This window comes from Populus alba, chromosome 8, assembly GCF_005239225.2.
Source record: "Populus alba chromosome 8, ASM523922v2, whole genome shotgun sequence".
Classification (NCBI taxonomy): Eukaryota; Viridiplantae; Streptophyta; class Magnoliopsida; order Malpighiales; family Salicaceae; genus Populus; species Populus alba.
The window spans coordinates 6,868,794-6,895,596 of NC_133291.1; the positions used below are offsets into that span (position 1 = coordinate 6,868,794).

At 35.6% G+C, this 26,803-nt stretch overlaps 3 protein-coding genes across 6 annotated transcripts; 2 read left to right on the forward strand and 1 right to left on the reverse strand.

The window, feature by feature from the left end:
• The first annotated feature begins 4,930 nt into the window (after positions 1-4,930).
• LOC118062459 (receptor-like protein kinase ANXUR1) lies at positions 4,931-7,552 on the forward strand. Its single transcript, XM_035076216.2, has one exon. The coding sequence runs from the start codon at positions 4,931-4,933 to the stop codon at positions 7,493-7,495; it is 2,565 nt and encodes an 854-aa protein (XP_034932107.1). The 3' UTR covers positions 7,496-7,552.
• An 8,359-nt stretch (positions 7,553-15,911) lies between these two features.
• On the reverse strand, positions 15,912-19,141 carry LOC118062470 (protein Iojap-related, mitochondrial). 2 transcript variants are annotated; one of them, XM_035076234.2, is made up of 5 exons: positions 18,946-19,141; positions 17,650-17,969; positions 17,255-17,342; positions 16,721-16,818; positions 15,912-16,129 (listed from the first exon to the last, which is right to left on the reverse strand). In XM_035076234.2, exons 2-5 carry the CDS (start codon positions 17,947-17,949, stop codon positions 16,055-16,057), a joined length of 561 nt encoding a protein of 186 aa, XP_034932125.1. In that variant the 5' UTR covers positions 17,950-17,969; positions 18,946-19,141; the 3' UTR covers positions 15,912-16,054. The 2 variants fall into 2 exon arrangements, with proteins under 2 accessions (XP_034932125.1, XP_034932124.1); XM_035076233.2 differs by having other exon boundaries at positions 17,650-18,003; positions 18,946-19,139.
• Positions 19,142-19,716: 575 nt separating this feature from the next.
• Positions 19,717-22,973, forward strand: LOC118062468 (peptidyl-prolyl cis-trans isomerase CYP21-4). Of its 3 annotated transcripts, none has more exons than XM_035076230.2 (8): positions 19,717-19,874; positions 20,606-20,772; positions 20,901-20,940; positions 21,107-21,160; positions 21,561-21,646; positions 21,977-22,114; positions 22,202-22,349; positions 22,441-22,973. In XM_035076230.2, the coding sequence occupies exons 2-8, from the start codon at positions 20,621-20,623 to the stop codon at positions 22,525-22,527; spliced, it is 705 nt and encodes a 234-aa protein (XP_034932121.1). In that variant the 5' UTR covers positions 19,717-19,874; positions 20,606-20,620; the 3' UTR covers positions 22,528-22,973. The 3 variants fall into 3 exon arrangements, with proteins under 3 accessions (XP_034932121.1, XP_034932122.1, XP_034932123.1); XM_035076231.2 differs by having other exon boundaries at positions 19,831-19,979; XM_035076232.2 differs by having other exon boundaries at positions 19,856-19,874; positions 20,601-20,772.
• The last annotated feature ends 3,830 nt before the right edge of the window (positions 22,974-26,803 follow it).

A 26,803-nucleotide genomic window follows, 5' to 3' on the forward strand; every position in this document is an offset into this window, starting at 1 on the left:
GCTGGAAAGCTGTCTTTATATATATATATATATATATAGAGAGAGAGAGAGAGGGGGGGGGGGATTCTGCAGCCCTTCTTTGAAAATTCTGTACAGATCATACTATAATCCACATGTTAGATATTGAATATATATATTTGATATAAAAAGTTAATCTCAGTATTCGATATATCTAATTATCTTTGTTATAAATTAAATTTTAACAACATTTTTTTTTTTTATAATCACAGTCACAGATTCACAATATAGCTAACCTCTGAACCGCTACCAAACATAAATCAAGCTTAAAGCCAGCTAATCTCAAATCAAATGATTGCATCGGCTAAAGTAACGCCTTGATTTAAAAAAAATACCGGAACTGATATTGAATAAAGAATACACGAACAGCTAATATATATATATATATATATATATATATATATATAAACTACAAATAAAAATTGTAATTTATGTAATTATCACTCGCTTGACTCACTGCACATCAATTTAGAATAAACTTATTGATAAAGATTCTGTTTGCAAAGACTTTTCCTGCTAAATAAAAGTAGAAGTCACCATGCTTCCTTGTGAAAAGAAACGTGAAATGGGAACTGGAATGCTTGACAGTCAAAGTGAGTTGCGTCTGTAACGATGAAGAGTCTATTATGTACAAGTGGTAGAGCAGACAATAAATAATTAAACGGTGAAAGTAAATAAATGAGTGACACGTGAACGCACGGCTGTAACATGGTTAGACAGTTATTTATATAAGCAACTGTTCAACCAAGATTTTAAAACGGCAGTAATTTACCTAAATTACAAATCCGGTTTAAGTTAAGACTCGCAAAATTTCTGCTTAATAAATCTAGTATAAAATAAAGATTATTAAAGACGTCATTTATCAAATATACATAAATAATAATAATAATATAATATCTTATTTGTAGTTTTTTCTTAAGATTCTATTCACCTGAGGACGCGGTTAATAAGCTGAGCTAGTATTTGCATTCATACACTCAACCATCAATAAAACATTATGTATACTTGTTTATTTATACTAGCATGTTTATTTGCTTGTTTATTTATTTTTTCCGACGGGTGATGGCGAAAAGTTGACCGTGAACAAAAACGTTTTAGATGGGCGACCGCATCAGCACCGCAAAACCCCCTCCGTATAACCTTTCGTGGATGCACCCCTGCATGTTTTATATTTTAGTCATATAAGCAACCCCTCAAAATTGACCTAGACGTAGTCCCTGGCGCATCATGCACAATTGAAGTAGCGTACAAAACATGCGAGTTGACTTGAGAGTATGATTATGGTTGTTTTTTAAATAATATTTTATGTTAAAATATATATTAATAATATTTTTTTATTTTTTAAAAATTATTTTTAACATTAACACATTAAAATAACTTGAAAACACTAAAAATATATTAATTTAAAATTAATAAAAAAAAAAAATAAAAAATTTTTAAATTTTTTTTATTTTTAAAATAAAAAAACCAAACAGGACATACTGCAAAATCCAGTCAGCAGTATAATAACTCCAAACACAAGGATCAAATCCGAGCATGCTGGCTGTGAAACAAGTACCTTTACAAAAGCGGAAGAGCTTGGTGAAAGCAACAAAGCCTTTGCTTCAAGCCTCTACATCCGCATCAGTCTTCGTTTTCCCAAGATTTGTCCTATTTGAACCTGCTCTGTTCTTTTTTTTTTTTTTTTTTTCTGAGTTTGTATTTATCGAATAAAAAATAATTTAAATATATAGTTATACAGTTTTATTAATTAACTAGTAATATATGGGCTGATAGCAAGGGCTCGATAGTTGATTCTTCTGCCGCCCCACCTCCTTTCGAATACTTTGATTTTATTTTTAAATCAAGTTTTTGGGCGATAAGAAGAGAAATAAACTGCAACTTTTTTCTCTCTTTTTTTTTCCAAGAATGGGTACCATTAACAAATAGCGTTTTTTCCCCTCACAGATCGGATCCTGCACGAATTCTTTAAGGCGGCTTTACTTGTTCCAACATGCATAGGTAAATTCTTAAGAAAAAAATTAAAAATAAATAAAGGAAAGAAATGCGCAAGTAGCCTGTGATGGTCGAGGTTGACATTTGACTTGCAAAAGCGTTAGAAGTATAATAATTCAGAGGTCATGAATGTAAAATTTGGTCCGAGTTATGATTTATGTGTGAAAATATCCTTCACAGTTGCCTTTTGACTGCTGCTGGAATCACTATCAAAATTTTAAAATTGTTTGTGTATTTTAAAAATTTGAATTTAACAAAATAAATTTAAAAAAATATAAAAAAATACTTTTTGAATAGATTTTCAAATCAAGATTACTTAAAAAAACAATTACTAACAAAATATCAAACAGACTCTAAAATTACACCCGTGTACCTCAATAAACTAGTGCAAAAGGATTCAATTTTTTTCCCTGAAACCAAGTCAGATTTTGCATGTAAGCAATTAATTTACACATCATATATCAACTCATCTTTATTTGGAAACTATTAAACCTTAAACAGAGGATTTGGATTTTGGAACTTATTTTACTAAAAAAAAAAAAATGTTTTCCGCTAGTTTCTTCAATGATATTTGACAGAAGGATGCAATTAACACAATTCTAAAATGTTAGGAGGCGATTTCACAAAAAAATATATCTACCATGGAGATTTCAGCACTAAGAAGCCTGTAGACAAAGTTGAATATTGACTCGCACAAAAGTCCAAGTCTTGTTTTCTTTTTTATATCTACAAGTCAATCTGAAAAGGGTTTGAGTAGCCATCAATTCCAGTGGAAGAGAAATCCTTTTACAAAGCTGAAAGGCTCGATGCCGCAGGATTGATTATCAGGCCGTGGAATATCAGGATGCACGATCAACTATTTGAATTCAAAAGGATAGTTCAGGTTTACAAAATGGTCAAAATCGCTATTCAATTAATTATCATTTTATCAGCAACACTATATGGACTGCAACGTTGCCACAGTGACAGTGTGAGGTATCTAATCATTCCTTTTGTTTTCAAGATTCAAGGAATACGGGCGGCATCGATTACTATATACCAAGTCTGGTTTATATATCATGGCTATATAAACTATTCCACCTTTTGCATTCGCTCTTTGTTTGGCTGCTGTAAGCTATTCCACCTTCTAAAGCATGTGATGAAGCAGGTAGAGTAGACATTAATTTCCTATCCTTTGAATTCTCTGAAGAAGAAAAGGTTCAAGTAAAATTGAGAAACAATTAAGGGTGATTAGATTACAGGACAAGAGAACTAGGTAAAAAAAATTACAGTAAACTAATGTTGTTTAGAAAAGCCCTTCCCTTTTCAACTCTTCAACCCGGTGAGAATTTGTGCCCCCAGATTAATGCAGGCCAATATCTCCACTCATGGGACGGCATCCAACTTCAATCATAAGGGTTATCAGAGGCTATTTATGGTTTCCGATGATGATATTTGAAACATATTTAATAATAGATGGAAATACGTAGGGAACACCTTCATTAATTGAGGCATGCCAGACGAGGTTCCGTCATTGTCTTCATCGAAGATATAGTTGAATCTCCAGCATAAGCTGGTAAGCTAACTTGTACGCATTAATAATCACCTAGAACTCAATAAGACAGCCAGCTGGTTTACTAGCTCCCGATCCATATGATAGATACTAATGGATTTGCTTTGTATACTGTTTAACTGTCTTGGAATCATACCTTCCCCTTGTACGTATCTCTATAGCATCGACATTATTTGTTTTATGGAGTTCATCAGCGGCAGCAGCATCTCTTCCATATGTAGCCATTCCTAGATCAATTTGAACATTAGTTTAAACTGAACATACTGCAAGCAGTGAGAGAGGGAAGCTACAAGAAGTTTGTGATTTTACGAGGAAAAAGGTTTGAAGAGCTCATCACGGAGAAAATGGAAGGCCAAAGTATTGGAAAAGAGTTGCATAAAACCTGACAAGAAACCACCAACTTATTTTATCATATGGGCAAAATGGAAAGCAACGACCACAGCGGCTTTCAGAAATCACTCCACCCTGCAATATTAATGTCAGTTACAGACAAATATATGAATTGTGGTGATAATATGGGGTGAATATTCATAAACTTCGCAACATATATCATTTAAAGACCTTTAATACATCTAGTGCTGGCCTCTTGGGCTTCTTTCGTTGCCCAGATAAACTGTTAGCCAGGCCTTATGTGTATTTGAGAAAATTGTGGTGATAAACTGAATGAAATTCTTAAATAAAATTCACTCCGAGTGCCTACAAACTAAGAATTTGTACAGAGTATGAAAAAAAAGTGATGTCGTTTCACAGTAAAAAATAACAAAAACCAGACATCCAATCACAAGATTATTCTGAAAGTTATTAATAGGTTATTTCAATCTAATAACTTATATTTTTCTCGATAATTTTATTAATTTTTATAGTTCTCGAACTTGTTATATCAATTAACTCCTTGTAAAAAAAAAAAGAAAAAAAAGAATGAAAGCACTAAAGAAAGTCATCTGTGCAGGGTGTTGCTATGCATAAAGTGAAGGGAGAATCCTAAAGAAACGCCCATGTTTTAAGGGAAATCAATGCAATAGGCAATTTATAGCTCTCTTTCTCCACTAGTCTCTAACTGCCACTCCTATCATAACGTCCATTCTCAAAAGGGAAAAAAAAAGAGAGAATAAAAACAGAGGGACAAAAAAAAAAAAAACCATGTTCTCTCTGCTTCTTCCCCTGTACATTCCAGGTGAACCTTCAAATTTAGTCCTCATAATCAAAACAAAACAAAACACGTTTATATCAATGGAGTAATCATTATTTAACCCCAATTTCCCCACATCTTCATTCATTCTTGACCATTAGCAAACATTTTCTCTCATTTTTTCAGATCCCCTGCTTTCGTGTCCTCTGTTTTTGTTATATATTTTATTCTTAGATATGAAATGCAATAGCCATATCCTGTTTTCTCTGATTGTCTTGTCTATTGGCTTAAACACAATTCCTGTTGTAAGCAAAGACTCTAAATCAGGATCAGGTTCTTATGTCCTCGCTTGTGGTGCTTCTGGTTCTGGCACAGATAGTGATGGCAGGAATTGGCAGTCTGATGCAAATTACATCATTTCTTCAGGTAATTCAACAGCTGCAACAGCTCAAAACCAAGACCCTTCATTGCCATCCACAATTCCTTACATGACTGCAAGGATATTTTCATCTAAATCTACGTACAAGTTTTCTGTTCCTAAAAAGGGTCGCCTCTGGGTCAGACTCCATTTTTATCCATCTACTTATAGCTCTCTTGATCCTAACACTTCTTACTTCTCCGTTACTGCAAATACTTTCACCCTCCTGAACAATTTCAGTGCCTCCATTACGGCGCAGGCTCTCACGCAGGCCTTTATTGTTAGGGAATTCTCTCTGATACCAATTGATTCTGGCACTCTCAATCTCACCTTCACACCCTCCTCAAATTATGATAATGCATATGCTTTTGTTAATGGCATTGAAGTAATTCCAATGCCAGATATTTACCAGCCTGCGGCATTGGTTGGTTTCAGCGACCAAACCCTTGATGTTGGTAGCTCGACTTTGCAAACAATGTTTAGGTTAAATGTTGGTGGGCGCTTCATTCCTGCAATCAAGGACTCAGGCCTTACAAGAACATGGTATGATGATACACCATATTTGTTTGGCGCAGGCAGCGGCGTCACTTCTCAAGCTAACATTAGCATTCAATACCCTACAGATAATCTACCAAAGTCTATTGCACCTTTAGATGTTTATAGTACAGCAAGATCAATGGGGCCAGATTCGAAAGTGAATCAGAACTATAATCTAACATGGATATTCCAGGTTGATCCGAATTTTACATATGCGTTTAGGTTCCATTTCTGCGAGTATCAGGAGACAAAGGTCAACCAGAGAGTGTTTGATATCTATGTTAATAACCAAACAGCACAAGAAGGTGCTGACGTGATAGGTTGGGCAGGATCTCAAGGAGTGCCAATCTATAAGGATTATGCTGTTTATGTTGGTGATCGGAGTGGTGATGATGATTTATGGGTGGCATTGCATCCTAGTGTATCGATGAAGCCAGAATACTATGATGCGATTCTTAATGGACTGGAGATTTTTAAGCTTAATGACTCCAGAGGGAATTTGGCAGGCCCGAATCCAGTGCCATCACTGATGATGCTTCAGGCAGAAGCAAAAAAGGGTTTTTCACCATCAAGATCCAGTTTTGTCCCACTGATTGGTGGCATTCTTGGTGGGAGTGCTGGAATAGCAATAGCAGCTCTTATCTCCATTTTTGTATACAGGAAGATGAGCTGTGATTATGGAAATCAGTATGGAAGCAGTGCTAGTTGGTTGCCCCTCTACGGACATTCACACACATCGGCCAGCAGATCAACAATATCTGGTAAAAGCAATTGCAGTAGCCATCTTTCGACTCTTGCACAAGGCCTATGTCGCCATTTTTCATTGCCAGATATTAAACATGCTACCAAGAACTTCGATGAATCTCAAGTCATAGGAGTCGGAGGATTTGGGAAGGTTTACAAAGGCATTATTGACCAAGGGATAGCAGTTGCAATCAAAAGATCAAATCCTTCTTCAGAACAAGGAGTTCACGAGTTTCAGACCGAGATTGAGATGCTTTCTAAGCTGAGACACAAGCATTTAGTCTCTTTAATTGGGTTCTGTGAAGAAGATGGGGAAATGGTTCTAGTTTACGATTATATGGCAAATGGTACTCTAAGGGAACATCTCTACAAGGGCAACAATCCAGCCTTGTCTTGGAAGCAAAGATTGGAGATATGTATTGGTGCTGCAAGAGGGCTCCACTATCTCCACACTGGTGCAAGGTACACAATCATTCACAGGGATGTAAAGACTACAAACATACTCTTGGATGAGAAGTGGGTGGCAAAAGTTTCCGATTTTGGCCTTTCAAAAACTGGACCTAATCTTAACCAAACACATGTCAGTACAGTAGTAAAGGGTAGCTTTGGGTACTTGGATCCTGAGTACTTCCGTCGGCAACAATTGACAGAAAAATCTGATGTCTACTCTTTCGGGGTAGTCCTTTTTGAAGTATTATGTGCCAGGCCGGCCCTTAATCCTAGCTTGCCCAAGGAGCAAGTTAGTCTAGCAGATTGGGCTCTACATTGCCAAAAGAAGGGAACCCTTTGGGATATTGTTGATCCATATATAAAGGGAGACATAAATCCTGAGTGCTATAACAAATTCGCTGAGACAGCAGAAAAATGTTTGGCTGATCATGGACACAATCGCCCTTCCATGGGTGATGTGCTGTGGAATCTTGAATATTCTCTACAATTGCAAGACAATCCTGCAGGTGCTGGATTAATTGCAGACAGCACAACAAATGACACCGATGCAAATCATAGAGAGATTGCTGGAACTGAGGAGACAGGACGTGAGGGAACTGATGAGCCATACACTAGAGAAATTTTTTCAGCAGTAAATCCCAAAGGAAGATGAGGATTTTTTCTTCTTTTTCTTAAAGTTTCTCCTTTTCTATTTAATTAGCCCAGTTAGGAGGAATGTATGGTTGTCATACTGTAGGATATTTGCAATCTATTCTTGAAAACACTAGTCTGATCAAGTCTAGGGTGTTAATATTGCAGTTCGCCAGTAAATTAATTTTCATTTCTATGTTGATTGGTTTAGAAGAGAAAGATTAGAGCATAAATCAATATCAACATTCTCCAGTCTACATCAAACACCAAGTCAGAATTTACAGAGCTAACATAAAAATCACAGTTTACCACGTAAGAAAACCAAAAGCATTTCTTTACCTGTTTACTATTTGTTAACAAGACTATAAGATTGTAACATCTGCGCTTCAACTTGTATGCTACAGAGGATGATTTCAAACCCCGTTTGCTTGTAACAGTTCTCCTAACTACCACATTGATGTTACCAGAGACTTTCCCAATTAGGGTTCCCTTGGTTTCTTGCTGCTCTATTTTATTTTTTTCAATTTTTCTTTTCCAGCAATGAGCCTTGATGCTACCATGCAACCTCCTTTGTCAACTCTCTCTCAAACCTTCACAGGTTGGTGTTTAATTAAAGCAAAATAAAAGAGAGACTGCAATGAGAGCACACGCTTCTGCCAAGAACGCACAAATTTTTTCAGACAAACATTAGCTTTTAGACTCGAAAAAGTCCAGTTTCAGAATGATGAAATATTAACGTCTCTGGAGATAATAAAATAATACTTTCACCTTCAAATATCAAAACAAAATGGCTGTTAAAACTCAACGAACAACGGGCCGGTTTAAAGTTTCAAAAGGGGGAGCTTATGGTTCAGCATCTATGGATTGTAGGCTCTAGGCTGTGATGAGAAAGCTCAAAGCTGAGACTGTTGATATTTCATTTTCAACGATGCTAGGGAATGATGTTTTTTTTTCGACCAACAGGGACAGGGTGTTAGGGTTTTTCTTTACTGGGATTTAGTTGTACATGGTCCGATTCTCTCTTTATCTCTCTATGATAAGACCTTGTTTTTAGGCAAGTCAGCAGAACTTGGCAGACTTGAATTGGAGTGCGTACATGAAGGAGTTTGAGTATGTGAATCTGACAATCTGACTAGTCTTCAAAGCTTTCCCTCCATTGACCAAGCAATCATCATAAGAGAGCCTTTTGAAGGTTCTTGGGTTAACCATTCTTGCAGAGGCAAACCAGCCACAATGGAGATGGATATTTGAAGGAGCACAACCATAAACGCAAGTGTTGACAATCTGCACTATGTACTGTGGGATCCCAGAAGTAGTATCTCTACTTTGTGAGATGCTTATATCTCTGTTTGTGCAAGTACCTATTGTTGAAAATTTAAAGGACCAAGCAAGACAAGTACCGTTTGAGACAAGAAGAAGAAGTATAGACTTCCAGGGAAACTTGAAGTCTGGCTAGGACAAACAATAGAGCATGTAGGAAGTTGTCAAGAGATTGAATTTTACCATGTACCGAAAGCTTTCTGTGGCTTGAGTATGACTGTTGTCTTATGGTGATTAGTGTTGTTGATTGGTTATTACTTCCATCACATGATTGCAAAAACTTGTCTGAACCACCTGCAACGTGTGTTAGAAGTAAAATAAGTGCCTGAGAAAGGAAGACTTGGAGAGAAGGAACAGGAGTTCAATATCACCTGTTTTTATTCCAAGACTGCAACCTGTAATGATGAGCATCATCATCATCATCATCAAGTAGAGGAGGCAAATATGACAAGAGCTCATGATAAATTGAGATCAACTGCTAGATGGAAATTGCTCTCACAGTTTAGCAGTTTGGCTAGTAGCTAGATTCTCATGGACTTGCTTCTGTCAACCTTGACATCATTCAAATGGGGTTTATATTTGAGCTTTTGAAGGTTGGTCAGTGCTCCTTATGACATGCAAGTAGGATGCATGACCGCATTGTGAACAAAGTACAGTTTAGGGTGTTGGAGACAGAGAGAGAGGGAGGGAGGGAGGAATGCTGCGAAGATTGAGGACCACCATTAATTTCATATTCCATTAACATTTTAGGTCCCCATCTCTTTGTTTTATTGTTGCCAAGACAAAAGAAAGACGCCATATATTTAGAGTATGTTTGACAGTATGTCAGTGGTTTTTTTTCAAATAATTTTTCATGTAAAAATACATGTCAATGATGTTTTTTTATTTTGTAAAAATTATTTTTAACATTAATATATCAAAATAATTCAAAACATACAAACTATATTAAATTTTAGCAAAAAAAAAAAATTTAATTTTATAGGAACGCGGTTTCAACCGCTTTCCCAAACAGTTCCTTAATGCAAAAGGCAAAACTGATCTCCCATCTCTGTAAAGTATAGTCTGTATGTTCGATCCCATTTCAGATAGCACTAAAAAATCAAAATTACTTCTCTTCGGTCTAGAAAATTCTTATCAGTCTTTAATTTTCTAAGTATACTTCCCAACAGGCATTAAACCCTTGATTGAATACCTATGCTCCTCTTGCATTGAAATGAAAATTATGTGCCATGATATAATGGCATAACACATTTTATTTATCCAGTTTTGACAGAGATGCTCAATTTTCCGCCGCATCACAATCACTGTGGTTGTTCCATGGGGTGGGGAAAAGTAAGACAATGAACTGCGTCAAGCCAAGGACTTTTTTGTTATGATTTTTGACATCGACTTGGATGATAATAAAGAAATTAAAATTTAAAAAAAAAAAACAAGAAAGACAGAGAGAAGGGATTTATTTTACAGTTTTATTATTTTTTTAATAGTCTACCTTCAAAACATCAACTGCAACCTCTTAATCTCCTAATCACATCTTAAATCGACCCTTATAATACATAGATGTTAGATAGACTATGTGCTTGAAAACTGAACCTCTAGCATCATGGATTGGGATCTTCATCTTCGTCAAGAATTTCAAAATATAAAAGGACATAAAAGTGGGTACGTGTTGTTACATCACATCCCATTCTTCTACATGCTTTCTACTGCTGCTCATATCTTTTTGATGTGTCCAATAGAGAGTGAATCAGTTTCCTGGCCAAAAAGCAAATCCCCTCATCCTGTTACAGGGCATCAACTTCTAGTACTTGTTCTTGATCTGTTTTCCCAATACTCAAAATCTTTCCTTTACCATTTCTTGTTTAGGCGAGTCTTTTCCTCGAAATAGTAGTTGTAGTTGTAGGACCTCAGTGTGTGAATATTTAACTCATCTTATTTGCTTAAAAGTACTTGAATTTCAATACTGAAATCACCATATCTTTTCTACTCTTTCTCTGAGCAATTTCTGTGTCTGAACCCCTGATAGGACTGCACCGGGAGAGATCGGACAAAAGTTCAGGGCTTACTGTGTACAGAGGGAGTCATTGGCAGGTCCTTTCTGGGCTCAATTAGAACTTGCCCAAACAACGTTCAGAAGAATGATACCTTTCCGTTTTTACCCGTGCCTGCTTCTGTCGTACGTCTTTTACCAAATTCATACAATGAGGTGCCTCCAAAACTCATCAGTTCTTGGATACTGTCACGTGCTTCTAATAATTTATCATTACATGTTAGATTAATTAACGGCGTGTTTATCACAAGTCAAATTACTCTTCACAGCTCCATTCACATTCATGAGATTTTATGTGGATCAAAACAAGCTATTTGATTCGTTGATGTAACAAGTTCTGTTTCTATCATCGGATTCTACAGTATATTCCTACTGTAAGATTGGTTTGATCACTTGAATTGGGTCTTCAAAACAACTATAGTATCCATTGATAATCTTTCCATTAGAGACAAAAACGCGTTTTTCACTTCATTTTTTTCTAAAAAAACTCAACATCTCGCCTTCTTGAAATTTTCTTTGTATGTCTATGGTGTGAATCTTTAAGAGCCCTCAGATCTTGACTTTAATTTCTGCTACCTGGAGACCTGAGATGTTATCATGAAGCAGATATTGCGAATTCAGGAAAGGATTTGAGCACCTTATCATAAGCATATACACCGTAGAGGTGGCGGTTTCTGGCGGACTAGAAATCACAGATATTGGAATCCATACGTGATTTGTTGTGAGACTCTACAATTTTATCGCTAAAGAATTAACAAATAAGTCCTGTACGTAAACCACGACGTGCCCCCATTCACTGTTCCATGTTCTATATATTTAGAGCATTTTCTTCAATGGCTTTGGAAAAACAGAAGGCACTGCCTTTTTCAAATACAGGTTCACTGCAGATTCTCGAGCATTTTCTAGTTTTTCGGATGGCATGCATGCTTCCAGGATGATGAAACTGTTGATGTAATAAAACTAAATCGTTTTTGACAGGATACTGCAACATCTCGCCAACCAATTTGAATAGGATATCTAATAAATCCGGTGGAGTCATGCCTCATGACGTTTGAAAGAACCTTCCGGTCAATGAGTCGTCGATCTAAAGACAACGCTTTTGGTTGAAAACCAAAGACGCTGTAGAATCACCTTGTGTTTAGTTGCACAATTGGCCTGAACTTCGAGGCCAAAGATGGAAGCACCGATTTTTTTGCTTTCTCAAAATAGAGCAACCTATAATCTGTCAGCCATGTCATATCATGGGTTTTATGAAGCAATGGCCCATGTGGACGAGATTTATGAGTAGCAGTCACCTTAGTAGATGAATTACAAGAAAGATGAATCTAGTTATCCAATCCACACACATAAAAAAAGCATCTGTCCACTGTTTCTTTTCGAGCCAAAATCAATGAAAAGTTTCTTTTTATGAATAACGAAGTGGTTGGCCTAAATGCACAGGCAGAAAACCGTCAGGTGCATATGCATGGTTACCTATCAAAGTCACGTGGATATGTTATAGGCTTACAGATAGCTGGCTTGTATAGACCTGGCTAGGTCAGGTCAGGCTTTATATGCGATCTGTCTATGTTGAACCAGAGCCACCCATGATCTCTTTTCCCTATACAATGCCGATGGCTTGACGTCAATCCTCCCTGTTAATTGCAACGAATTGCTTATATGAGCTTTAGAGGGGAGGAGGAGGAAGAAGGGTGGGTAATAAATTAAGGAGCTAATTTTAGTTTCTGATAATATTTAGTTTTTTGTGCCATTGACTGAATGATTTTTTTGAACTTTATCAAGGTGCGTGGCTTGCAAGATTATGCAGTCATGCTTTGCAATAATTGATAGATTACTCATAAACACAAAAACCAAGAGAGAAAAAACCTCCAACAATTCATCAGCGTAAAAACAAAGAAGTTTTACAAAAATCACCTAAAAATGCTATAAAAAAACATTCAAGCCCCCTTTTGCTTGTGTAGTTGTAGAATCTTGACATTGCACTTGGAAAGCCACCTGAGCAGCTCCGGGTTGCAGGCGAGCTTGGGACATAAATAACAGTGTCTGTACTGTGATATAACCATGATCACTCTGTGCAGAAGAACACACAACAGTGACTTGTATGAGATGACAATATTATTGTCTACTCGCCAAATACGTACCATATCTGACTAGACCAAAACACCCCCTCAAAGTCAGCTGCTTCTCTTTTATTATTATTATTTATTTATTTGCCAAAAATTCAAGGGCCATGCATCAAATGGGGTTTCTATTTTTCGTTTTCTTTTTTATTTTTCCTGGAATGGAGAAAGATTAAAAAGCGAATTGAATAACATGGCTGGTTTCATATTCCACAGTACTAGTACAAGTGGCAATGACTTAAATTATGAAATGAGAAGAATATTAAATTTAGGTATTATCTTTAAATATTTTTTAAAATATTTTTTGTGAATCAAATGAACGGATTAACTCTCGTAAATCAAAGATAAAAGTGATATGAATCAATGACTTATTATAAGGTATCGACATATATTATGTATGTGCATGATTATTTGTGAGGCGGGGGGTGTAGTACCTCAGCTTGGGACCTGGGTTTGACTGCGGCACGGAGGCAAGAGGTTTAACAATTTTTTAGTATATTGGGCTTAGAAGTTCCTTCCTGCGGTCTCCGAATGATTTTTACCATTTTGTGGGCACAATCCTGTTTTTAATTTTTTTTTTTTGAAAATATAATATTTTATTTTTAGAAATATATTAAAATAAATTTTTTAATTTTAAAAAAAATTATTTTTAATAATAATATACCAAAATAATTTAAACCTTTAAAAATAATCAAATTTGTAAAAAAAACATAATTTATTAATTTCAAAATTATTCTCATATGAATCTAGGAGATCGAGTCCTTCGACAGGTGTTTGTCTTTTTTCAGTTATGAACCCTTGGGCACTTCTCTTCCTCAATATATATTTTTTCACGACAAGACCGCCTGATTTATTTATGGGCCAAACTTGAGCCTCTAACCGGGAATTACTTATTAGGCCTGTTTGTGTTTTTGTATTTTAAAGATATTTTTTAAAAAAATTAAAATATTTTTAATTTTTTCTTTGTTTAATTCAAATTAATATTTTTTTTGTTGTTTTTAAATTATTTTAATATTTTAATATAAAAAATAATATTTAAAAATAAATAAAATTATTTTAATATATTTATAATTAAAAAATACTTTAAAAAATAACTATAACTATATTTTAAAACGGGCTTTCAAATGATTTCTGAACGCTTAGAGAGTCTTGTACTGTCAAGTCGATGAGTGTACATGGAAACAGTGGCGTTGATCATAGAAATGCAACGATAAGTCAAGGATAACGTTATGCTTGGTAGAAGAAAAAACATATAAAAATATATTAATTTGATATTTTTATGTAAAAATATATTTTAAAAAACACATTATATTGCATCATCAGACATAATTTTCACATTTAATTCTCATCCCATTGTTTCTTCAACCGTGCTAGAGGTAACTTAAAGCTAAAACTCATTTTAGTAGCTGGGTAGCATGGCAAAATATCAAGTCGGATCATGATTTCGATGCACCCGGCTTGGTATATTCAATGCCATCACATGACCGATCAGATTCGGTGAAGGGTTATTTTTACCCATCAGATACCAACCGAGTATTTAGTCTGGCATGTTTTTTTAATTTTTGAAAAAACATCTCTTTAAACTGTTCTATCACCTAGCAGTACCACTTCATAGTAAAATCGTGCAAGATATTGATTTATTTGTCCAATAATCTGATTTCTCTATATTACATTTAAAAACTAACACTACAAGTGTTTTAGAAATATAAAATTATATGATTAAACATATAAGTGCTCTGTACTCAGCAACAAATCATCAACAATTAATATAGTTGTATATATGAATTATTGAAGATATCTTTTATATTTAAAATTATGTTTGTAATGTATTTCAAAGAGGAATGTATCAATATTTACCTAACTTACACGGGCACTGCCTGGTATTTGATATGGAGATGTTACATACAATTACCAAGGGACATTGCCATACTAATTTATATATATTGTTATTTAACTATCATTATTATCACATGTTAATAATTATAAATTAAAATTCACTTATAAAGTAGAGTTAGAAACTTAGATTGATTTTTACGAGGATTGCAGTGAATACTGCAATAAACTTAGACTGTCAATTATTAAGTAAAGTTTAGTTAATTAGTGAAGATTAGATATTTGAGTTTATTTTACTGGATTTAATATAATTATAAATATATATAAAAAAGCGAACAGTAAAAATATCATGTTGTTGTAGTTAGCCGAGACCTTCACCCATAATTGGATTAGAATTTATCCGATCTGCTCTGACACCATTCAGATCGGGTAAAATATTCAACTGAATCGAGTGGGCTGATGTTGGATGGCATTCTAGTAATACATACTACTGTGCTCAATCCCACGTCATCCAATGCGAGAAGGGATTTTGGGCCCATGAAGCACTCCTCCCCTGAAGGTATTTTCTCAAGGGCAAGGCCCGTCAAATTTACGGGTACTCTAAGGTGAGATGGACTGCAAACTGAAAGTTGGTATACCCACAAGTTAGCTCCAAGGTTTTAAGGTGAGAGTGAGACAATAATTGTTTGGAGACTCCAAACTAAATGATATTAATACCACAAATTAAACACTAAGGTGGTGCTACGAGTGCTTTTTAAAATAGTTTTTTATTTAAATATATATATATATATATATATTTTTTTTTTTTACTATTAACATCGGCACATTAAAATTCTTAGAGACTATTAAGAAAATATTAATTTAATGTTTTTTTGAATTAAAAATATTTTAAAAAAACAGGAAAAAAATTATGCCAAACATCCTGTAACTTGCTATAAATCCGTTTTTGTAGAAATATAAGCAAAGAAAACAACGTATAGACAATTCTGAAGAAAACTGCAGAAAATCATAAATCAGGTTGTGATTTATGAACTAATTCCTCGTTCCTTTTCTGGAATTTTTGTACGAAAAAAAGATGGAAGAGAGATTCCAAGCAAATGATGTGACAATATAGACAATTCTGAAGAAAACTGCAGAAAATAATTCATAAGAGAACAATATACAGTTTACACGTACATGTTGATTGTGGAAAAAACTTTGGCACGAGAAAACTATATTGGCAACAATGGCAGCAGCTGCTCATGTAACAACTATTAATGCTTCAGGCATCTCTATTTGCTGGTCTTTTAGAATTGTTTCTCTTGGGACGAATCTTGATAAAAGCTTTATCCAAGTCCTAAACAGATGAAACAAAAAAAGAAAACAGGTTTTCATTTCCCCTCTAATTTGAGGACTCATATTATAGTGCAAGTATATAGAACTCTCACAAGACCGATACATCACTCCACAGCTTAAACATAAAGGATATTTTGAGCATAACTGCTCATTATTAAAATAATTAGAAATCTCTTTCCCCTTCAAATTCACAAGTAAAATAATCAGAAAGCCACTAGCAGATTCAGAAGACACAAAATGGGTAAAAGGTAGAAATGATTTAAAAAACAGAGATGCGGTTATAGCAAGATGACTCTCAAAATTGAATACATTTCTCTTGGAACCGGGATAAACCAACTTGCTTGAGAGATTGGAACTCAACTGCTTTAATATACTTGGATTTCTCTTTTGTTAAATGCACATTGATTTTTCCAACAAAGCTTAAAAGAATTAACTAACAGTCTCCGTTTGTGTTGATGCATTCCTCTATCTTCTAGATCAAGAGGAAAACACAACTTACAACATCATGTATCGGTGGGTGGGTGTGCATGTTGGGGTGTAGCAGATTGGACAAAGACCAGAAAAGTTCAAAATCCTTGATTTTATCTTTTACCTGATCTGGTTCCTCTTTAGATGCATCTGAGGTCCAAAGACTTTCCAAATTGTAGTATGCTCGAGCTTTCTCGTCAAGAGCATGGACTATCACCTTACCTGCGGAGAGAAAAATTACTAAAAGAGCAAGATTCTAGAAATCAATAAGCCACTTTATCAACACTAAAGTTCATCAAAGTATCAGTTTCACAATTATGCTAACATAATTTAAGTCAATTTCATGTAGCTCATAAGGTTATCATCAGCGTGAAATAGATGCCCATATAGAGTAAGATAGAAACTGAATAAGAAAAGATAAGACGGAAATTATTTGACAAGCTCGTTTCCAGTTTTCCCCTTTAAGCAGCGAGCAAGGGAACTCTAACCAACTCAACTTTGCGATACCAGTAATTAAAGCTATTAGTTGGTTGGTGTAACAAATTTCTAGTAAAATAGAAGGGGGCCTGTACTGATTATACCATTAAAGGACCAACATATCTAACTTTTGATTTTCTGTAACAGCCTACGTATCTAACATCATAGAGTGGAGACAAACCAGAGTCAATAACAATCCACTTTCCTCCCTCTTGCCCTTCCACACTGGGGAGGGTCATTCGATGAGCCCCCTTTTGCTTTTGCTTAGCCTGCTCATGAAAAAAAAGAAAAGAAAAATAATCTCAATCCTTGGAAAAATCAATAAACATCTTACTACAAATTGTTCTTAAACACCAAAGAAACCATCATCAATCAAAACAACAAAACAGCAATAAACACAAACCCTCCTGCACTGCCCAAGAATTCAATGTGATACTGAAAGGTTCATTTCTTTTTCCTTCCCTAAATCTTCCCATGAGCCAAATTGCAAATATCAAACAAGGAAAATGATACCAATTGCTAATATTATTCAATTTAGCTGCCTAGGAAGTCAGAGAGAGAGAGAGTTGAACGTGCCTTGTAAATAAGGGCTTGAGCAATGTTTTTGACATGCCATGTGGACCTGCCAGTGGCAATGACCATATAATCAGCCCATTCAGCGTGCTTTTTAGCTGGTATAACTTTCACGTCATCTGCTCTCACATCAGTGAGAACCTTCTCTATCTCGTTTAGGTCCAGTATGCTTCTGTCACTGTTGGATTCAACTGCTGATGAAGAGAAAGTATGACCAGAACCTGACAACACAGGTTTCCATGGATGACTCAGGAGTGAAGATGAGAGATGAAGAGACCGAGATCGCAGAGTTGCAGCCAACATTTTATCACACCAGTCCAGAGCTGTTGAAGCAGTATGTCAAAATGGCTTGCAAGCCTGTTGCAATGCACAAACAAATTATAAAACTAGCTTGAGTGGCACATGCTTTCTGTGATTATTACTAGCAAAACAGAACTACCTATGCAACTAAACTACATTGTGTTCCCAACTGTACCAGCCACTGCTCAATGGCAAAAAAAAATTCTTTTTTCTTTTTCTTTTTTTTAGAATGATAATGTAACGTTAAGCACCGCACAAATTGCATACTTGCATTGTGTTACAACTTCATCCCTTATTCTACTCTATGGTTCACATTTAAATTACCGTAAAAAAAAATAATCTCCTCAAAATTTACTCTCTTCATTTGGTGGAGCAACCTGGAAAGAATCATATCTCCATAGTAGTTCAGGCAATTCCGCTATGATCTCTAGTGTTGGCCAAAGTAATAGATTGACAATATTCTTTCATTTCAATTAGCTGAACAAAAAGGTCCAAGGGCATAAGAAATCATGCTGGTACCATCTCAACCAAATCTCGATGAAAAGGTATTAAATTAGCATATGTATTACATTACATCACGGCACTTAACTCATCATTTAGCCATATTCGCTAACAAAATTCACATTTTTGCTACCATGTAAATAATTCCTCCTCCAAAACAAAAAATCTTAAATAATGAGATTCGGTGTCTTTTATAAGTTTTTTCTGTGTAAATTATTTTAAAACACACAAATAACACAATAAAAAGTCTTTTTCGTGATCTGAGTATATATACAAACTAAAAAGTTGCCACTTGAAGAAGCATTTGACAGAGAAAGAGAGGATTTTGTTGGCCAAAATAAAAGGACACAGCTTCTTCTTAATCCTCTCCCCATTTTTTATCATGTAATGCTATCTTGAGAGCAAGAAATGCATCAAATAATTAAAGATGTTCTCACTATTCCAGTAACAAACCCTAAATACTTCAGATATCTAATAAGTAAGAAAAGAAAAGATTACCTTTTTATCTGCCGTTTTATATATCGCTTTCCACCGACAGTAAGAACAGGAGAAAACCCTGAATATATCTAGCTCCACAAAGCAGACGATGACTCACGATCGAGCTCCTTCTCTCTAGAATAACTGGAGAGTTTGTCTCTGGTAGCCAGGGAGGGGCACCATACAGCACCGTTATTTCTTCTGCCTATCATATATTCGAAAAACATGTTATAACTTGTTACTAGGTTTTTAACTTTTAAGGAACTGATGGGTTAGTCCCTCCAGTTCAGGAACTCCACATCTAATCCCTGTATATTTTCATAATACATTGGATTTGTGTAGCAGTCCCAGCGTTAGTCATCAATCACCGAGGTATCTAACTAGTGAGATAATGCATTCAAATTCCAGAGTGCTTCTCTTTTATTTATATGAAAGTGGAATCCAAAAGATAATCCGTAGAGTCTTCCTGGTTAGTAGATGGAGAGTCATATGACCAAAAATCGGCTTTGTACAGAATCCGAGGACCATATAATTTTTTGTCTATTGGGGTCTTTGAGGTTTGAAGTTGGGCCATAGTGTAGTGTACAAACCCATAGACACATAAACTTAGGCTAGGCTCAAGTGATATTCAACCCGGACGGTCTAGATCATCTCCACCTCTAAATGTCATCATGACTGTAAACGTGTCCGGTACTCCACCTTGATTGATTCAATCATAACCGTCTGCTCCACTCCCCGTATACACTATACAGTCAGTTTTTGAATCTCCTCCTCACGTGGAACCCACCTCACCTTGAAACTTAACTAATTAATTACCATCGCCTGATAATCTATTATAATACAAATTCTACCAACTCGCAGGTTCTCGATTATCTCCTTAAGCAGTAGAAAAGTCATTGACGTCACCGGCTGTGGCACGCTAAGAATTAACCAGCTCTGTCAAAATTAAGGTACTGCCTCGCTAGTCTTCAAGCTACATGTACTGTGCGATTATTACTTTTTATGCTCTGATAGTCTCTGAAATGTTAGGGTTTCCTTTCTTCCGAACTTTTTAGGTAAATTCTTTATTTGTACTGAAGTTCTAGTCTCTGAATTCTATTTTACTGAGCTGAAAATTACCTTTTTCGTTAGTTTGAGAGGAATTTGCTGTTTCTAATCTTGTTGTTCTGCACTTATTTAACATCGAAAAAAGAGAAATGGCTATTATGAACTGTTTTATCTGATTAACTGAACTTGCAAAACAAGAATTAGACACAATTTTTTTTTTTATTGGATGTTGCATTCGCCAAGTGCATCATCGCTTCGATTGTTGGAATTTATCTCTTGTGGAATGGATTTGAGTTTGGTATTTATTATAAAGGATGTTTATTTAATTGTATGTGCTGGTTGGTAGGGAAAACATATGTTTTAGATAAACACGAAAAACTTATAGAAGATATATATGGTAAAGTTACCTATCCAGTCATTTTATGACCGGCTTTAGTTAATTGAAGTACCTGCTGTTCTTGCCATTGGAGTGATTTTTGATGGGTTTAAATGCAAGTTGATATATTTAATCAACTAAATAACGAGAAAGGAAAATGGTGTTGTAGAGATGCTTACTATGGTTTTCATTTTACTTTGTAAATGCATGTTACAGTTATTGCTTGTGACATAGTTTATTTTGTTTGTGAAATTATAGTCAAAGTTACGCTCCATGGCAAGGATAAAACCTCAGGCATTGCTAAATCAGAGCAAAAAGAAGAAGGGGCCGGCTCGAATCAGCGCCACTACTATATTTCTCTGTAACTTAGTTGTTCTGGTGATTATATTGTCCTTAGTTGCAACATATAGACATTGGTCGCAAAGGTTTGCTGTCCCTCCCTTACTCAATGGCACCTGTTGTTTTGTGGATAGCTGTCATCAGTTTTCTCACGAGAATTTACTCATGGATCTCGTTGAGAAATGATTCTTTTGATTTAATCCATAACTTGCAGGTCAAAGAACCAACCAGGAAGTGGCCTGTCAACTTTTGAGGTATATAATAGGATTTCTTCTTCATCATTTTTTTTTATAAAAATTTTCTGGTAATTTCTTAATCATCTAGCAATTCAGGGATTCTCTGATAAATTCAATCATATTTATGTTATTCTGTTGAAGTAAATCTGTAAATTTGAAGTTGATTCCATTTTATGTTACTTAGGATACTGCCGATTCATTTGCAGATTCAAAGAAGTATGATCTCCCTGGTTATGCTGTAAGTTGTTGAATTTGCTTGCTACAATTTTTATGCTGTGATTGTTGATTGTAGTTGAGGTGCTGATGTCATTTTATTTGTGTATTTGTTTGACAAGCGAAGTTAAATATCTATATAGAAGAGCCATTTATGTGTGGGTGTGAGGGGCCCGTCTCTGAATGTGAAAAGTTTCTCCTAGTGAAGTTTAACTGGAGTCTTAAAACATACATTGTCTGTCTGACTGTTTCTGCTGAGATGCAACTGATTTATGACTTCTTGAGCCTTTCTTAACATCTTCGATTCTATCTTAATGGCTCTATGACTAATCCTTTGTATCACCTGCATAAAACCATATTTACATTGCTGTACTGTGATTGAAATCCCCTATACTTACTTGTCGTGATCTTTCATTCATCTGTAGATTCTGAATACATCAAAAGGTTATATAACAGTAGAACTGTACAAAGATGGTTCTCCAATGATTGTGGACAAATTCCTTGACTTGTGGTAAGCAACAACATATGTTGGCATTCTTTGATCTACATCTACTGTTTCGTTAAACTGAAACATGGTTTACATGCAATAACAAGAATGCATTGAATGTATTTGGCTGTCTTTTGAATTTTAAAAGGACAGTTGCTTAGAAGATCCATTCTATTTGCTTTAGTTTTTTTTTTTTTTTTTTTGTGATTTTGTCTAATAGCAGAAGACCAATTATTTGCTCAGTTTCTGATTTGGTAATGTGGTTATTATGATGCTCTTCTTTTCTTCATTTTTATTTAGTTCTATATTCATTAGCTTTGTCTTACTCTTAAATCTTCAAATTTGGTTTTGCAGTCAAAAGGGGTACTTCAAAGGGATGCCTTTCCATCACGTGATCAAGCATTATGTAATTCAAGCAGGGCATTCCCAAGGGCTTGGGGCTGCTGAAGATTGGACCACAAAAGGAAAGCTCCACAGTAGGCTTGCTACAAGGTTTTTTGCCTTGAAATTTTATGACTAGCTTTTTATGGAATTTGGCTCCTTGTTTTGGCGATGATAATTTCTAATTTTGATAATCAGCCCAAAGCACGAGGCTTTTATGATTGGAACCTCAAAAACTATAGACAGCACAGGATTTGAGCTATTCATTACAACTGCACCCATTCCAGATTTAAATGACAAGATTTTGGTGTTTGGACGGGCTGTAAAGGGTGAGGATGTGGTGCAGGTACAAAGGCATTTGCTTCATGATCTATTTGCTCCTCTTCCTACCATCTGTATCATATTGGATTAACCATTTATCTGCAATGTTCCATCAGGAAATTGAAGAGGTGGACACAGATGAACATTATCGCCCCAAGTCTCCAGTAGGGATCGTTGGCGTGACACTGAAACGTGAAATTTAAGTGCTATTAAATGGTTTTTGCAAGTGCTGTGGCTGCCTTCAGAGATGCTGCTTGCTCGATCATTTCTGTCAAGGTTTCTGGGTGCTGCATCATCTCTTCATGCTTCTGTTTCAACTGTCCCCATGCAGACATCTTTCTCTAATTTAGAATTTTTTTGGAGGGGTGTTAAATTGACCCGACTTGTTTAGGGTTTTAAAGAGCTAATATTTGGATAGGAGAAAACACGTTCTGTTGATTCTATGTATAACATGTCATGTTTCACATCTGGTCCTGTTATTGTTACCGACAGTTTGTACTCGACTGCTGTTGGTTGTATATCTACCATGAAAATGCCATTTCATCGTCTATGAGATGGCATCCTTCTTGTCATCATGTTGTCTATGATTGGATACAATGCAGTCACTTTCAGGCTTCAGCCATTATGTATTTTAGACGGATTTCAAGCACTTTGTCTTCGTTCATGCTTGACATTTAAAACATTTGTAGCCTTTTAAACCATGCATCCTCCCATCTCCCTTAGAAATTTAAACGCATATGTGGTTTCAATCCTGAGATAGAACAGATGCCTTTAGCAATCCGATCGACAATTCAGAAAAATAGTGAAACGCTCCAGTCTCTTGAACCTCCCTCTCTTTTCGTGACCCATAAAACGGTTGGGCTACAATAGGCGAAATTAACACGAATAACATGGTCGAGCTTTATTTCACGAGTGTTTTATGACCTGGGTTTAGTTATATTTTAATTTAATATGTTGCTAGGAAAAAATATGAGAAACATATCCCTTGGACCAAAAAAATCAAATCAAAATGAACAAGAAAAAGAAAATTCATGTGATTATTTTTCATATTAAAATCTTTTATTATTAATAATAATATTATTCTTTGGATGGTTAGGATTTTTTACTTTTAATATTATTGTTATTGTTATTCTTTGGATGATTACGATGTCTTTTAAGTAAACCATCCATATCCAATTCCAAACCAGTACATCAAAACAAGAAATTTCTTCTTTTCACCCTCATTGAGCTTTTTATGTAGTATAAATTATAGGTCTCGGAGGTTATTCTTTGAAATAACTACTCCCTTTGGACATATAAATAAACGTGCTGGGCCCAAAACTAAACCTTCACTCTTCTCCCATTAAAAATATTCCCGCGCCAAAACGCTAGAAGTTAAGAACCCTTCACTGGTTTTTGAAATCGCAAATCAACGAGTTAAACACGAGTCAATTCAATAACTCAAGAGAAGACTCTCTAATGGACATAGACAATCAAGAAGACCTGTTTCTTGCATTCATCGATCACGCCAGGTCTGTTTTATCTTCCGTTGAAGACGAAGAAATTTACGATCCGAATGGAAACGGATCTGAGTAAATTATCAGGGTTTCTTTTAATAAATTATTATATCGTTGCTAGTTTTTGTTATTTAAGAGTTATCAATCATTATAGAGTGATTGATTTGTTTTGAAGGCGTGGAAGCGAGCAAAGAAGAAGTGGATTGTCGAAGAATAGACAGGAAATTATGAATCGGTTGAAAAGGAAACACAGGAGAAGAAAGTTAGCAAAAACTGCGATTGTTGATTCTGTTTATGAGAAGAATTTCTTGTCTTTAAATAGTGTCTTGGAAGCTGTTATTGTCAATGCTTTTGTTATACCTGATAGTGATATAAAATTAAAACGTTGCGTGTTTGGTTATTAGTTGATTTGTATGCTTGCTTTGGGGGATTTTTGGAGCTCGAACACTATCGACCTTTATCTACATCGTAGGTGAGTATATTCAAAATATAGTCACTTATCTTCGTTAGTTTCAGTTGAAACTGATTAGCAGATGTGTATTAGGTGGATGGGTTTCTGTGGTTTCTATTCCATTCTGGTGTGTATTGTCTTTCAAGAATCTCTTTTAACGATTGTTTACTTCACTTGCAGCCTTGAAGCAACATGGAATGAGAATGCAGCAAGGGCTTTCTTCATAAACCTTAGTTTCTTGCCTGCATTGCTGACCTCATCTTGTCTTCACAAGTTATCTTGCCTCTCTGATCTATCCAGTGAAGCCAGCTGACTCGTGTAGGTTCTTACTTTACAGGCTTGGATCGGCTATTTTTTAATAAATCCTTTTTACTTTCATTTCTATATGCTTTCCGTTGTCTATTCTATGGATGATTTGAGTCAATCTATTTTTTCTCTTGAAAGTAAAAAAGATAGCTAGTTTGCATGACTTTGATTTCCTAGATATGACCGCAACGCACTATAAATTGCTTGCTAAAACGTGGAAGGGGTAAAAGAAGCAATCATTTGCATGATTCTGGATGATTGAGTCAATCTACGTTTTCTCTTAAAAGTAAGAAAGATAGTCAGTTTGCATGACTTTGATTTCCCAGATATGATCGCATCGTACTAGAAGTTGCTTGCTCAAATGTGGAAGGGGTACAAGAAGCAAAATGTCATGGTGGTAAAATGGTAATGGCATGCATTTTAGTGACAGAGCATCTCCTAACCCTATTTCAAATTTTATGCGGTCATTAGCATTACATATTGAATGAATGGGCAGTGCTTATGCTTTCTTGTGCTAATAATCCTTTTACTTATTTTTCAACAAACATGTTAATGGATATGTCGATTTCAGCTTGACCACGTGGATCAATTTCATGCGAATACAAGATTCTCTCATTGTGGACATGTTGTTAACAAGATGCCTAGTGGGGAGGTCGAATGCAGCCTCTAATTGTGATGCTGAAGTTGCGCGCATATTCCACCTAAAAATCACTCTTGCAGACGAGACTCGAAAAATGTTTAGCTTGGTTTGTCTGTCAAACTGCCAGAGAGTTGCTGCAGATATCCCCTGGTGAATTCCATGATCCCTGAGATAAGGACTAAGCTCAATGATTTGTTTTATACAACACAAGCTTCTATTTCGTTTTTTTACTTAATGTTCCATAACTTTTGATGATATCGACACAAAGTCATTTCTAAGTACACATATTAGGTATGCCCATTAACATCCACTCATGGATGCGTAGATTGAGAATGGTGGTGCTTTGAACATCGATAAATATTAAAAAAAAAACTGCCAATCAATTCGCTGCAATTCATGGTTGTCTAATTTGCTGTTCCAAGGTTGGTATTAGACATCCATTTTCCATGGCTCTTTGAGCATGGAACGGCCCCTGCAGCTTCCTTGGTTTTTCAGCTGCACAAATCTTCCCTTCTAATGCAGGACGCTTAAAAATTCACGCAGGAGTTGACACAGTCTGAAGCACTGAAAGTAATTGCAAGCATAGCGACCACCTCAAAATCTAGTCACGAAGAATCTCTTGCAGGCTGACTACAATTCTCCTTTCCGGGAAAGTTCTAGTTGCTCACTTCATTCTTGATTCTTTGTACTTATTACAGGATGAACAATTTATGTATCCTTCATCACCCGAGAATGAGAGTTTCATAGTTGCATTGGTGAATTGCCAGAGGCAGGGTTATGGAATCTGCAGACAGGGTATAACCCAGGACCAGGAAGCTGATGCAATTCGGTGGGAGATCACTCGTGCATTAAGGTGTGAATAGTTTTGGACAGAGACAAGAAAACAATTTGCCGCATTAAATTTTCCTGGAAACACAGCAAGAATCACTCTCAGCATTCAATATTTCCCAGGGAACCTTGAACGGGATATCAAGGCAGCTAGGCAATCATGTCATTGTTGCAAGCCAGGTGTGAAGTGCGGTAAATTCGTTGTTCTTTCCTAATAATTCATTATTTTATTCTTGAGAGCATCATTTCTGCTGCCAAAAGATCTACTTCCACGTGTCTACTTTGGACGAAAGGCGGGAAAGAAGCCTAGTGCTTTAAAAACGGATGCTGAGCGAGGCTGTTCCATCATCATCAACGCTGGTGTTATTAATAAACTGTTTGTTTTTATAAAAAACAAAATGTGTTTTTTTTTAAATTATTACTGTTTGATATTTTTAGATTATTTTAATATATTAATTTTAAAATTGATTTTTTAAAAATATTATTTTAAAATATTTTAAAATAAAATTCAAATACAACGTTATTTTTGTTAAGGTCGCAAATTGACTTCAGAAATGCTGACATCCAGCCTGTTCCTTAATTGAGACCAAATTTACAAAATTTCCTCTAGCTATTCCCCATCCACGATTCAAACAGGAAAGTAACACTGCCGACAGCAAAAGCAACTCGTAATACTATTTCCCCGTCAGAGCAGCATAAAAGGCACCAATCAGGACTGTTTATGAAATATGTCTCCTTGCTTTGTACGGGAAAAAAGG